General features: G+C 46.2%; 1 protein-coding gene across 2 annotated transcripts in view; it reads right to left on the reverse strand.

The window, feature by feature from the left end:
* The window catches only part of SYT6 (synaptotagmin 6), a 697,758-nt gene that overhangs the window by 65,438 nt on the left and 617,513 nt on the right, over positions 1 to 14,807 (reverse strand). For both annotated transcript variants that reach the window (XM_075335608.1, XM_075335609.1), the window contains exon 4: positions 10,105 to 10,225. In XM_075335608.1, coding sequence (XP_075191723.1) covers positions 10,105 to 10,225 — 121 coding nt within the window. The remainder of the gene's footprint in view (positions 1 to 10,104; positions 10,226 to 14,807) is intronic.

A 14,807-nucleotide genomic window follows, 5' to 3' on the forward strand; every position in this document is an offset into this window, starting at 1 on the left:
CGTCTCCATGACTGATTCATGGTTGTGGGCGGGACAGGCCCGAGCACATGCTGCTTAGAATAAATAGCCAGTGGACGGGGTTGGATGGCCAGTGTGAACAGCCACCAACCGCCAAAAATCAGGACAGATGGAAAAATAAACATGAGGTGCACTGCAAGATGAGAATCAACTGGGACCCTATATAACAAGAAAAAACAGCATAAAAACAACCTCCACTTCAAGCTACCTGGTCGAGTCTGCACACTTTCACCAAACATTATCAGGTGCATACCTATGCTTCGGCGGATGCCAGCTTAGGTAGAAGAGTCCTGCAGGCGGCAGTGACATCCCCGTAGGGGAGGGCTGTTTTGCAGCTCTAACATGAGGTATCTCTTTACCCACCCAGGGACAGCTTTTGGACGTCCCAATCGTCTGGGTCTCCCAATAGAGCGCTGAAGAAGAAGGGAATTTTGTTACTTACCGTAAATTCCTTTTCTTCTAGCTCTTATTGGGAGACCCAGCACCCGCCCTGTTGTCCTTCGGGATTTTTTTGTTGTTTGCGGGTACACATGTTGTTCATGTTGAACGGTTTTTCAGTTCTCCGACGTTATTCGGAGTTAATTTGTTTAAACCAGTTATTGGCTTCCTCCTTCTTGCTTTGGCACTAAAACTGGAGAACCCGTGATACCACGGGGGGGTATAGCCAGAAGGGGAGGGGCCTTGCACTTTTTAGTGTAGTGCTTTGTGTGGCCTCCGGAGGGCAGTAGCTATACCCCAATCGTCTGGGTCTCCCAATAAGAGCTAGAAGAAAAGGAATTTACGGTAAGTAACAAAATTCCCTTCATTAGGCTGGAATGGAAGTTTATTTGCCAAGAAGTTGGAGAGACGTACAGTATTGATTGCCTACAGTCAACAGTGAAGACTGATGAAAACTGTTAACTAAGTATCTCACATTGCAAATTTGGCTTGAGATTTTATGATATAGAGTTGGGGATATGGTTAAGATTAATGGTGTACTTAATGCTGAGAAACACAGGCAGATCCTTACCCATAATGTAATGCTATCACGAGGCATCTGAGTGACTCCATATTTATTCTGCAGCAGGACATTTCTGAACATACAAAGACCTATCTTCAGAGGAAAGTAGTTCTGAAAGTGATGATATGGTCCTCACAAATCTTTCATCTTAACAGCATTGAGTCTGTCTGGGATTACATGAAGACAATGAAGGATTTATGTAAGCCTACATCCACAGAAGAACTATGGTTAGTTCTCCAAGATGATTGGAAAGACCTCCCAGCTAAGTTCTGTCAAAAACTCTGGGCAAGTGTATGTAGAAGAATTGATGCTTTTATGCTGTTTGCTGGGTGGACACAATCTTTTTATTTTATTTACATTTCTCATTTGTTAATTCATTTTACATTTTGTTATTGATAGACATAATCTATTAATACTTCTAATTTTGAAAATTCTCATACTTTGCCACGTTTTTTCACACCAGCCTAAAACATTTGCACAGTACTATATACAGCAGGGGTGGGGAACCTTTTTTCAGCCGGGGGCCATTTGGAATTTTCTACCAACCTTCGGGGGCCGCACAAAATTATCAATGTGAAAATGACCCTGCTATATTTGGTCAAACAATTAATCAACTTACCCCTACTGTGGTGGCCGGAGCTGCTTCTCTTTGGTGTGGCTGTGATGTTTGATGATACTAATCATGTTTCTTCTCACAACTGCTTTTTTATTTTTGTCTGGGTCTGGAGCGCAGTCAACTCTTTGTGATAAGATTGGTAAATCATATACATCACATAACAAACGCTGTATATACATCACAGGAGACGCATGAGGCACATATAACACATAGGAGACACTGGGACTGCTGTATATACATCACAGGAGACACTGGGGGCACATACATTACACAAGGGGCTGGGAACATGTATATGCCCCCAGCCCCTCCTGTGATGTAAATGCCCCAGCCTTCCTGTGATGTATGTGCCCCAGCTCCTCTTGTGATGTATATGCCCCCAGCCCCTCCTGTGATGTATATGCCCCCAGTCCCTCCTGTGATGTATATGCCCCCAGCCCCCAGCCACTCCTGTGATATATATGCCCCCAGTCCCTCCTGTGATGTATATGCCCCCAGTCCCTCCTGTGATGTACATACCCCCAGTCCCTCCTGTGATGTATATGCCCCCAGCCTTCCTGTGATGTATATGCCCCCAGCTCCTCTTGTAATGTATGTGCCCCCATCCCCTCTTGTGATGTATATGCCCCCAGCCCCTCTTGTGATGTATAACTCACAGGTGACGCTGAGGACATGCACATCACAGGAGGGGCTGGGGACATGCACATCACAAGAGGGACTGGAGATATGCACATCACAAGAGGGGCTGGGGCGCAGGCGCCACAATAGGGGCTTTGGCGCAGGCACCACACAAGAGGGGCTGGGGCGAATGCACCACACAAGAGGGGCTGGGGCGCAGGCACCACACAAAAAGGGCTGGGGTGCAGGCACCACACAAGAGGGGCTGGGGCGCAGGCACCACACAAGAGGGGCTGGGGTGCAGGCACCACTGGGGGGGCACAGATATCACTTGTGGAGCCCTGACATCAGTGGGGGGGAGGAGGGACACACAAACCTGGGGTGATAGACAGCATTGGGGGGCACACAGCACTGAGGGGAGGGGGGGCCACAAAGCACTGGAAAGGGCACACAGCAGCAGAGGGCTGGCACTGAACACACAGCCGGACTCACTGCACCGGAGAGCAGGCACCGGACATGCAGCTCCGAGGGCCGGGGGTGGATGCGCAGCTCCGAGGGCTGGGGGCGGGCATGCAGCTCCGAGGGCCAGGGGGCGGACGCGCAGCTCTGAGGGCCGGGGAGCGGGCACGTAGCTCTGAGGGCCGGGGGGCGGGCACACAGCTCAGAGGGCTGGGGGGTGGGCACACAGCTCAGAGGGCCGGGGGGCGGGCACACAGCTCAGAGGGTTGAGGGGCAGGCACACAGCTCAGAGGGCTGAGGGGCGGGCACGTAGCTCAGAGGGCCGGGGGCGGGCACACAGCTCAAAGGGTCAGGGGGCGGGCACACAGCTCAGAAGGCAAGGGGGCAGGCACGGAGCTCAGGGGGGTGGGCACGTAGCTCAGAAAGCCGGGGGGTGGACACGCAGCTCCGAGGGCAGAGGGCGGGCACTGAGCTCAGAGGGTCGGGGGGCGTGCACACAGCTCAGAGGGCCGAGGGGCAGGCACACAGCTCAGAGGGTTGAGGGGCGGGCACACAGCTCAGAGGGCCGGGGGGTGGGCACACAGCTCAGAGGGTCGGGGGCGGGCATACAGCTCAGAGGGCCGGGGGCAGGCACGTAGCTCCGAGGGCTGAAGGGCGGGCACGTAGCTCAGAGGGCCAGGGGGCGGGCACATAGCTCAGAGGGCCGGGGGGCGGGCCCACAGCTCAGAGGGTCGGGGGGCGGGCAGACAGCTCAGAGGGCCGGGGGGCAGGCACGGAGCTCAGGGGGGCGGGCACGTAGCTCAGAAAGCCAGGGGGTGGGCATGCAGCTCCGAGGGAAGAGGGCGGGCACGGAGCTCAGAGGGCTGGGGGGCGGGCACGGAGCTCAGAGGGCAGGGGGGCGAGTCCGCAGCTCAGAGGGTCGGGGGGCGGGCACGCAGCTCCGAGAGCAGAGGGCGGGCACCCAGCTCCGAGGGCCGAGGGACGGGCAATGCAGAGCACTAAACCCGCCCACAAAGTAAGTCCTCTCTCGCTGGCACTGGCCAGCGGGAGAACGCATTGGTAAGCACAGCAGCACATGTGTGGATTTAAAGGGGAGGCGGCCCAGAAGATGGCGGTGGCGACTCGAGCACTGCCATCCCCGGGAATCTGCCCGGGCCGCATAAAAGGGCATGGCGGGCCATATACGGCCCGCGGGCTGGATTTTCCCCACCCCTGATATACAGTAATAACAGTAATACTAATATACAGCAACTAATAGAAAGTAATATAAAGTACTAACAAAATGCATCAGCACGCTGAAGTTAATGACTACATAAATTCCATTATTGCTACATACAAAATTTTTGTATGTACTTAGTTAAAGGAGTTGTCAGACATAAACTCCAACATTTTTTTAAGCTAATCTGTGCTATATTGTCATCTAAAACATTCCTACATTATTTTTTTTGTTTTCTAACTTTTGTTCCTCTTGAATTATCACTTTATTCTCTGCAGACACTTTATTTACCTGCAGCTCAAGCAAACTTGACTTTTTCCTTTCCTTGATTGCCAAACAACAGTCAGAGCTGGCAGTGCCCGGCCTCACTGTCCAGCTCTGCCCCTGCACACTCATTGGCTGTCAGTATTCTGCTCAGCACTGATGGCTCCAGAATTGTAAATACCAGAGCAGTGATCCTCCCTCTCATCTGTGACAGCACAATCACCTCACCTCACATCCACCGCACATATGATGTAGTAATGTGCCCATCCTTGTCTCCATAACTTAGTAATGTGCCCATCATACTCATCCCATAGTAATGTTCCCTTTCCTGGTCCTCTTCTGATAGTAATGCTCCATCCTGTAGTAGTGTCCACTATTGTGCCATTCTTTACACATGCAAAAAAAAACAAAGACAAATCCTTCTCACCTGTCCTCATGCCCTCGGTGGCCTATTTTCTGCCTCTTGAATGCTGCCTGTGCAGTGGCCACCACTGACAGCTCTTTATATCAGATGACAGATTCCCCGACACTGCGCAGGAACGAGCTCTCTGTACAGCTTCTCCAGTGATTAGCTGTTCACCTCTGATTGGCCTGCTGCTGATCATTGCAGTAGCTGTATACAGAGATCACATCTGCACAGTGCCCGGAAATATGTCCTCTGATATAAAACACTGACTGCGCGGCTCCAGCACAGGCAGCGATCAGCAAAGGGTCTGTGGGCCTGCGCGCAGCAAGTAGCATCAGGGGCAGAGTCTTTGAGACCACTGCACTATGGGATGTGTCGGAGGTGTGGGGGAAGGGAGTGGGGACCCCACATCCTGTAGCTGCCCAGCAGGGCGGCAACATGAAGTCTGCTGCCCGTCAACAAGCTCCTGCGCCTGTCGACGTGACGTCACAGGAAGCAGCAAAATCATGACAGGAGCGGTCACATGACCTCTCTGAGCCAGGGGAGAGGGGCTTACAGCAGGGCAGGTAGGTAGTCACTATCTACTTAGCAGCCCCAATGTAACCCAATAGTGAAATGACAAAAAAAGGCAAAATAAGCCGGATAACCCCTTTAACAGTTTTTGATCAAAAATTGTATATGCCATCCAATGACAAACTGTTCCTCAGGGAAGGATTCTAAAACTTGAGACTTACCTCTCTGTGTGCAATGAGGTACACTTTGCTGCTGTTGAATAGCTTACACACTTTTTGATGAAAAACTGTTAACTATGTATCTCACATTTATGTGTGTATTAATAATGGAATTTATGTATTCATTACAGTGTGTTGATGCATTTTGTTTACATATGCGTTGATATATTGGCTATAGCACAGGTTGACATGTGCATTATTTTAATACTATCACAGTCCTGGCATTGCCTGTATATTTTGTGCATTGTGCATTGTGCATTGTTGTTTATTTCCCCCTTTTGGGCTATGCCCCCTTATACACTCATCTTTCGCAGAGTGACTTTAATCAGAACTCACTACAGTAGAATCCTATCTCGACCCAATTGCATATGAAGTTTTTGTGAGGAGAGAGACGTGAATCATGAGGGCTTGGATCCATCCATGTCTTGGTTGGATGGCTGATACACTCTAAAGATTAACTAAATAGCTCACATTTTTATGTGTGCAGTAATGGTGGACTTTATGTATTCATTAATTGCTCCGTGATGTGCCTTGTGCAGTCTAGGGCTTACTCTGAGAGCCATTATTTGGAATATTGCTAGCGGAACACATTCTTTTTAATCTTATATTAGGAAGAATCTTTCTGAAATAAGTATGATCATAATGCTAACTACTAGACATTTACAGCTCTAAAATGTTTCTGTCTGAGTCTGAGGTGAGATCATATAACATAGTTTAACCCAGTGAAGTACACATATAGAAGAAGCTTCTGTTCAAGAACAATATATGGGTCCTTTGCAGCCAAATAGCTTATGTAAATACACAATTTAACCTGCTTTAGAGGTAGACGTGGGTCCCCTTACCTTTTGCTCCCATGTATGGCTGCAAAGGTTGCACCATTGGTATGTCTACCCTTGGTTAAATCACCAAGGTGAATAGACTAAAGGTATACAATGGAATTTCCCACTGTGTTTACTCCTCAATTATGACATTTCAAGTATACGTGCCACAACCTTTGCAAATGAAAAGTTTCCTGCAAACCAACAAATTATGCAATATAACTAAAACTTGGCATATTTGTTTGCTAACCTCAAAGGATACATAAGGGTGGCTTTACACGCTGCGACATCGCTAGCCGATGCTAGCGATGGCGAGCGTGATAGCACCCGCCCCTATCGTTATGCCGAAATGTGAAGATCGCTGCCGTAGCGAACATTATCGCTACGGCAGCGTCACACGTACTTACCTGCTCGGTGACATCGCTGTAACCGGCGAACAGCCTCCTTTCTAAGGGGGCAGTTCGCTCGGTGTCACAGCGACATCACTAAGCGGCCGCCCAATCAAAGCGGAGGGGCAGAGATGAGCGGAGCGAACATCCCGCCCACCTTCTTCCTTCCTCTTTGCTGGCGTGTGGCAGGTAAGGAGAGGTTCCTCGTTCCTGCGGCGTCACACGTAGCGATGTGTGCTGCCGCAGGGACGAAGATCAACTTCGCCCAAGCGACAGCAGCGATAATTGGGAGAGGACCCCCATGTCAACGAGGAGCGATTTTGGACATTTTTGCAACGATCCAAAATCACTCCTATGAGTCAAACACAACGAGATCACTATAGCGGCCGGATGTGCGTCACAAAATCCGTGACCCTAACGAGATCGCTGTAGCAATCTCGTACCGTGTGAAGCCCGCTTAAAAGGGTTTTATTGTTGGAGGTTAGAAAAACATGGCTAGTATTGTCACTGAGGGAAACAGAGATGGAATAAAGAACCACAGTGGTGTAGTTTCTGGAAAAAAACAGCCCTGATTATACATTATATCACAAAAGTGAGTAGACCACTCAGATTTTTGTAAATATCATATTATATCTTTCCATAGGACAACACTGAAGATGTGACACTTCGATACAATTTAAAGTAGTCAGTGTACAGCTTGCATAAAAGTGTAAATTTGGTGTGACCTCTAAATAACTCAACACACAGCCATTAATGTCAAAACTTCTGGTAACAGAATTGAGTACACCTCTAAGTGAAAATGGACAAATTGTACCCAAAGTGTCAATATTTTGTGTGACCAAGATTATTTTAAAACACTGACTTTACTCTCTTGGGTATGGAGCTCAGTAGAGCTGCATAGGAGTCACTGTAATCCTCTTCCACTCCTCCATGATGAAATCACAAAGTAAAGTCGGTGGATATTTGAGACCTTGCGCTCCTCCATCTTCCATTTGAGAATGTTCAACAAATGTTCAACAGGGTTTACCCTCAGTTTCTTTAGCAAGGCAGTGGTCATCTTGGAGGTGTTTTTGAGGTCATAATCATGTTGCAATAAAGTCCTGCTGCTCAGTTTCCGTATGTCACGCTATATGTTGGCATTCATGTTTCAGTCAATGAAGTGTAGGTTCCCACAACTGGCAGCACTCATGCAGCCCCAAACCATGACACTCCCACCATCATGCCTGACTGAAGGCAAGACACACTTGTCTTTGCTATTCTCACCTGATTGCCGCCACACACACTTTACACTATCTGAACCAAATAGGTTTATCTCGGTCCCATCAGATCATAGGACATGGTTCCAGGAAACCATGTCCTTAGTCTGCTTGTCTTTAGCAAACTGTTTGTTTGCTCCCTTATGCATCATCTTTAGAAGAGGCTTCCTTCTGAGACAACAGCCATGCAGACCAATGTGATGCAGTGTGCGGCATATGGTATATACACTGACAAGTTGATGCCCACCCCTTTAACTTCTGCTGCAATGCTGGCAGTACTCATACATCTATTTTAAAAGACAACCTCTGAATATTAGCTGAGCACATGCACTCAACTTCATTGGTCGACCATGACGAGGCCTGTTCTGAGTCAAACTTGTCTTGTTAAACCACAGTATGGTCTTGGCTACCAAGCTGCAGCTCAGTTTCAGAGTGCTGGCAATCTCCTTATAGCCTAGGCCATCTTTATGTAGAGCAACAATTCTTTTTCTAAGATCCTCAGAGTATTATTTGCCATGAGGTGACATATTGACCTTCCAGTGATCAGTAAGAGAGTGTGTGAGTGAAAACACTAAATTTAACACATTTGCCTCCCATTCACACCTGAAACCTTGTAACACTAATGAGTTACATGACAACACAAAGGGAATACAGTTAATTGTGCACAATTTGCCCATTTTCAGTTAAAGGTATACTCACTTTTGTTGACAGCAGATTTAACATTAATAGCTGTGTGTTTAGTTATTTAGAGGGCACACCAAATTAACACTGTTATACAAACTGTACACTGACTACTTTATATTGTATCAAAGTGTTATATCTTCAGTGTAGTCCAATGAAAAGATATAATAAATTATTTACAAAAATTTAAGGGGTGTACTCACTTTTGTGATTGTAGCACCCCTGCGGGCCCCAACGGTGACGAGGTACCCCACGCTGAAATCTGCAGTTAAGTGTGCACACTACTTTTAGTTAGGGACAGATAGGAAAAGACTCTGCACTGTGTTATACGAGTAAGATAACAAGGACTCTGCGTTTTTTTGTTTAATAAGGATTTCTGTGTTTTGCTTTTGGGAGTACAATCTGAGGCTTTCTACCCTTGACAAGTTATTCAAAGTAGTTGTATGTATATTGCATTATCTCTACTGCTGTGCACCTTCCCGCTTTTCTCCCCTTCCTTTCCCGCACTTTTCCTCCACCTGTGTTGTGCAATACATTATTAAATTTGCATTGATTAACCCCCGTGGTTCCATGCAGTCCTTGCATATCCCGTTACCTGCAGGTTATTACACTAGGACAGTGGGACACTTTATGGTCAACTGTTAACTCTGCCGGGTGAGAAGATCTCCAGGGTCCATCGCAACCCAATAAATCTGAAGCACAAGCAGTAAAGAGGGGACCGGGGACTGAACCCCTTAAATAGTCCAGGCTGCCTGTATTAGGGCTAAGGAAAGAAAAGGGACTTTCAAGTAGCTCCAGGCAATGGGAGTCCAACCACAATGAGTGTGCACGGAGGACAGCCAACCCAGGTCACAGCTGGCACAGAGAACAAGGGGAGAGGGTACACCTGGAACCGCCACCCGCGGGTTCAACTACTAAAGTAAACAAGGCAAGTTGAAACTGCAATACTGGTGTGGACTGTTTCCTTAATGGCCGTACACTCACACAGACGGTTCCCCACTACTATCCCCATCATTCACTGCTGGGGCCTGGCTCCAAACATCCAGCCTGCATCACTCCATCAGCCCCAGCAGAGACCTGCAGCCCCAAATAGCCTGGCCGCATACCGCAAGTGGCGTAGTCGAGAAATCTTTTATTATTTTCTTTTATTTTACCAAAACCCCCTTTCTTTCCTGAGGGGACGGCACCCAAAGGGCCATGGTAACGGGCCGCGACCACGACTGACCCTGCTGCTCACCACAAGCCCGGGACCAAGTACCCCACAGCCCTGGGGCGTCACATGATATACTGTGAAGATCTATTTACACTGGCCAAGCCAACCTTTGACACTATCATCTACTTGTTTGTTGATTGATGATTGGTTTAATAGTCTACTTATAAAGTAATCCTTCTTAACAGAATGATCAGCAATCGATCATTCATTGCTCCTAGGTTGCCATTGTTCTTGGCAGCGCAGGTCCTTTTTGCATAAGACAATGTGCGGCCAAGAATAATGATATTTTTAGTGCAAACCAAATAATGACAATAAGCAAACAATAAGCATCATACAAGGTAATGAGTATTCATTAAATCCAGATAAAAACTGCTATGTATGTGTTCCATCATGTAGCATAAGACAATGAGAGTTCTACGTACCTGAATAACCAGTGATGTCCATTGCTTTTAGATTTCTACACTTTATCACTGTTAAGGTCAGGCGTCCTGCTGTAGGCAGATAACATAGCGAGAACATAATTTCTCCAAGGTCCACGCTTTCCTTAAAAAGATAAAATAAATAACCTCTAAGACACAGTTGAAAATATAAAATGTAATGCATGAATATATAAAATGTTCTATGTACCACACAATATCCTGGCTGCGGTAATTATTGTCAATAGACCATAACGTGTATTGGTACTAAAGCTTATTCATTGCATGCATTTCTAATACACATAGGGTGCAATTCATCAAAGCTTTTTCACCAGATTACCAGTGCAAAAAGTTTTGAAACGTAGTATTTTTTATTTTTCCAATATGAGGTTGTGCTTAAAATGCGACACAGTTCTGACACAGTTAGTGGAGCTGGGGCCGGAGGAAGGGCGGGAAGATCCCAGTGTCACGCTGTACAGATGTACAATAGCAGTACAGCGCAGTAATGTGGGACAGAGAGGATTCCTGAAACTACCTGACAAGGTAGTTAGCTGGTATACCACTAGGGGGCGTTAGAGTGGAGAAAACATATGAGCAGAGAATTCCCTAGCAGAAGTAATACTAGTCAAGCCCACCAGATGGCAGTAGAATCCTCTGAAAGCCGTGTCACTACATGAGGTCTTGTAAATATAGGGGCAAAATCTAAACGTAGTCAGAGGGAAGGAAACAGTCAGTAGCCGGGAAATCAGAACTCAGAAGCAAGGGAGAATGGGAAGACAAGACAGAATCAAGGTAAACAGTTAAGGAATGAACAGGGAGATAGCGGGAGAGACACTGACAAGCCGGAAACAGAGAACAGAGGAGGTTAACAGCAGGTCAGGTGAACACGGAGGTCAGGCGGGGGGCAGGGCAGACAACAGGTCACTCATGAGCAGAACACAGCAGAGCCAAATATATCACTGGCGTAGTCCCAGAGAAACAGTGCCCTAATAAAGCAGCCTGACCTCCAGAACGAGGCAGGAAGGATTAATCCCTAACGTGATCTGTATCAGAAGTGAAACTAAAAAAAAGGCTCAGCTGCAGCTGAGCTAGGAGTGAATCATGACACCCAGCTTGTCAAGGTCAGCATTTGAGTTTCAGTCCCGCTCTGTGAATTTAAAGTGGCAGCTGTAATTACGTCTCTCGCACTGACTGACAGCTGCTCAGCATTAGACCTGGCTGTCAGTCAGTGCAGAGTGGTTCAGTTACAGTCGCCTCTCTCCATACACAGAGTGGAGACTGAACGCGCACCAGCGCCTCCCCTTTGACTGAAACCAAATGGTGACAGGAAGCATTAGACCTGGCTTTTAGTCACTGGTTACAGCCGCCTTTCTCCATTCACAGAGTTGAGACTAAATCCACACCAGCGCCTCCCCCGTGACTGAAACCACATGCTGCCAGGAAGCATAAAGTTGCTTTCCTTCAGACAATGGTGTTCAATGTCCAGGAGTCAGGCAGGTTTCAAATGCAGTTAAGTTGCAGATTAACCCCATATCTGCAGGTTAATAGCGTTTTTACATGTGACAGGTTTCTTTAAGTAATTTAAGGTAATATATAGCAGTGTTTCTTATCAAAATTATGACTTATAGTATAAACTCATAAATTTACTCAATGCCTTATGATAGTGGTGTTCCTACTAAATTACTGTACATTTATGTACTACAATAAGAATATATATGCTGAAAATGGGAATTCTTCGCTACATTAGCATAATCCTGAACAATAGCATCAGACAATGCAGCTGCTATGGGACCTATGAGTCGAAAGGCCCGGTACCAGTGCAACCTTAAGGCCCCTCCGCACCTAACATTGCATTTTCAATTGTATTAGCATCGCGGATGCCGCTACATTTGAAAGCAATGATGAAAGAGGGAGAGCTCTGCCCCCTCCTCCATCATTCTTCCACTGTGTCTGCGCTTTGGCATCTCAGTGCAGCGGGCGCAATGACATCACTAATACGCACCTGCTGTGCAAGGTGTGCAGAGTTATCAAGAGCTCACCAGAATGGAGAAGCTGGGGAAAGAGGACAGGTACTTATTTATTTTTTTACATCATTGACTACAATGGTGGCCAATGGCCATAATACTATATGGATGATAGTGGGGGTGCATTATAATTTATGAAGGACTCTGGGGGCGCCTTATAAAATATGTAGGACTATCATACTATATGGAATATTACTCCTACAAAAAAAGATTCTACACATTTATATCTTTCAAAATATTTTTGTTTCTTTATTTTTGCAAAAAAAAAGTTTTATTAGAACACAATACATGAAAAGGAAAGGGCAAATACTTAGTAACGCATGGGACTAATTATTGCGAACTATGATATACACAGGGGGTCAATCAAAATAATAATAATAACCCTATAAAAAGCACAGGTAAAAAAAATATTTTTCCTTATACCACCCAAGTTTGTTAACGCTGCTTTCACACATCCGGTTTTTGCTGAGCGGCACAATACGGCGCTTTGCAGAAAAAACGCAACCGTTTTTTTTCCGCCGGTTGCGTTTTTCCGCATAGACTTGCATTAGCGCCGTATTGTGCCGCATGGCCTTGCGTTGAGTCCGGTTTTTGCCAGATGCGGCCTATTTAGCCCATGCGGCAGCCGGATGGAACGTTGCCTGGCACGTTTTTTGTGCGGCGAAAAAACCGCATCGTGCCGGATCTGGCGCGATGTGGCGTGATTTACAATGCAAGCCTATGGATGCTGGATGCGGCATCCTGCGGCAAAAACCGCATCCGGCCGCAGGATGCGTTTTTTTGCACTGCGCATGCTCAGTATCAAGCCACATCCGTCAAAAAACGGACGGGCAGCATGGAAAGATTTATGCAGCGGATCCGTTTTTTTGCTGCACCCATTGCATAGGTTTTAAAGCTGGATTGAGCCACACTGCAAAAATCGGATGTGTGAAAGCAGCCTAAAAGATGTGCCTTATCCAACAACATTTAGATTATTCACATTGGAGCATGCTATTATCTCAAATGGACACTGGATGGCACAATTGCCTATACATACATTGACCAGGGATTCCCAGTCAGTCTCCCCTGCCGGTAATGCCTGGCCTAAAACTGCATAGCAGCTGCAACCTGAGAAGGGCACCCACTTACAGCTAAGAGTGGCCAATGAGCAATTTATCTTAGCGACTATCTTCTACTACATATACCTGTATCCACATAGTATTAATAAAGTGCATAAGCTTAATAAAATGATGATACTTGATGTAAACAGGTTTATATCCTTGTAGAGTGCAAATGCAGTTTGATATATACAGTACAATACTAATAAATAACAGGCTTGTATCCTTATATACAGGGCAAATGCAGTTTGGTATATTTAATTATAATAAATATGCAAAAAAAAGATGCCTATATCATTCTAAAGTGCATATGCTATTAAAAAGGACAAAACATCATTATAAAGTGCATATGCAAATAGAGAAGATGAAAAGATTGAACACTAAATATTAGTAATATTTCATTATTATAAAAATTGCATTAAAACTTGAATCTTTGTAGGCCACGTTATTTCACACATTAGCACCTATCAGGATTAAGGCCCTGTGTGCACTAGAAAATAGAATTTTCTTAAGAAAATTCCACATTCTCTGAAAGATTACCGCTCCTCCTAAAAAAATCCACAGCAAACCGCAGCCGAAAATCGCATGAGTGGTTTTGTCACGGTTTTACTGCGGTTTTTCTGCGGGTTGGTATCTGTGTTTTTATGCCTTCAATGCAATAAATAGAGTTGAGCGAGGTTCACCAATTTCATGTTCGAGTGATTTTGGGGGGTGCTCGAGGTCGAACTTTTTGCTAAAAGTTCGACAGTTCGAGTTAGGTTCGAGAACGGTTCAAACACCATAAACGTGGCTTTTCACAGTAAGGCTATGTGCACATGTTGCTATGTGCACTTAAAAAAATAAAAAAGGATTGTGCACCGCACTGCTTACCTATACTGGAGGTAGTGTGATGTTTCTGTCCCAAACACAGTTCAGTGTGAAGTTTCCTTGATTACATCCATTTGCTTTCAGATGTCGCGGAAAAGCATTTTGTCTAATCTTGATGGATCCAACAAAGTCCCTTACCGAGGTGCTATTGCCCAATTTAAACAAGTATATCCATAGAACAAAAGGAGACAGGGCAGCACTCACCGATATCCTGGCACCTCGTGCTCCCCTCCCTGCATTCCCTCATGTCCGTCTCACCTGTCAGCATTAAAATAGTCCCAGGATATCGGTGAGTGCTGCCCTGTCTCCTTTTGTTCTACACATGTTGCTATGTGCATGCGTCCTGCGTCCCCAGCACAATCCCTCTCTCTTTCCTACTCACCGATCACGGGCGTCTCGCTCCACGTCTTTCACAAATCTACGGTGTCTTTTCCTGTTTAGAAAATGGCTGCCACTTCATTAGTCAATTAGTTATTCCGTGCTTTCCCGGCCCACCGGCGCCCATGATTGGTTGCAGTCAGACACGTCCCCAAGCTGAATGACAGCTGTCTCACTGCAACCAATCACAGCCGCCGGCTGGCGGGTCTATATCGTGCAGTAAAAAAAATATATAATAAAAAAAAAAGAAAAAAAAAGAAAAAAAATGCGGTTCCCCCAATATTTGATACCAGCCAGGATAAAGCCACACGGTTGGAGGCTGGTATTGTCAGAATGGGGAGCA

Source organism: Anomaloglossus baeobatrachus, chromosome 2, assembly GCF_048569485.1.
Source record: "Anomaloglossus baeobatrachus isolate aAnoBae1 chromosome 2, aAnoBae1.hap1, whole genome shotgun sequence".
NCBI classification, from domain to species: domain Eukaryota; kingdom Metazoa; phylum Chordata; class Amphibia; order Anura; family Aromobatidae; genus Anomaloglossus; species Anomaloglossus baeobatrachus.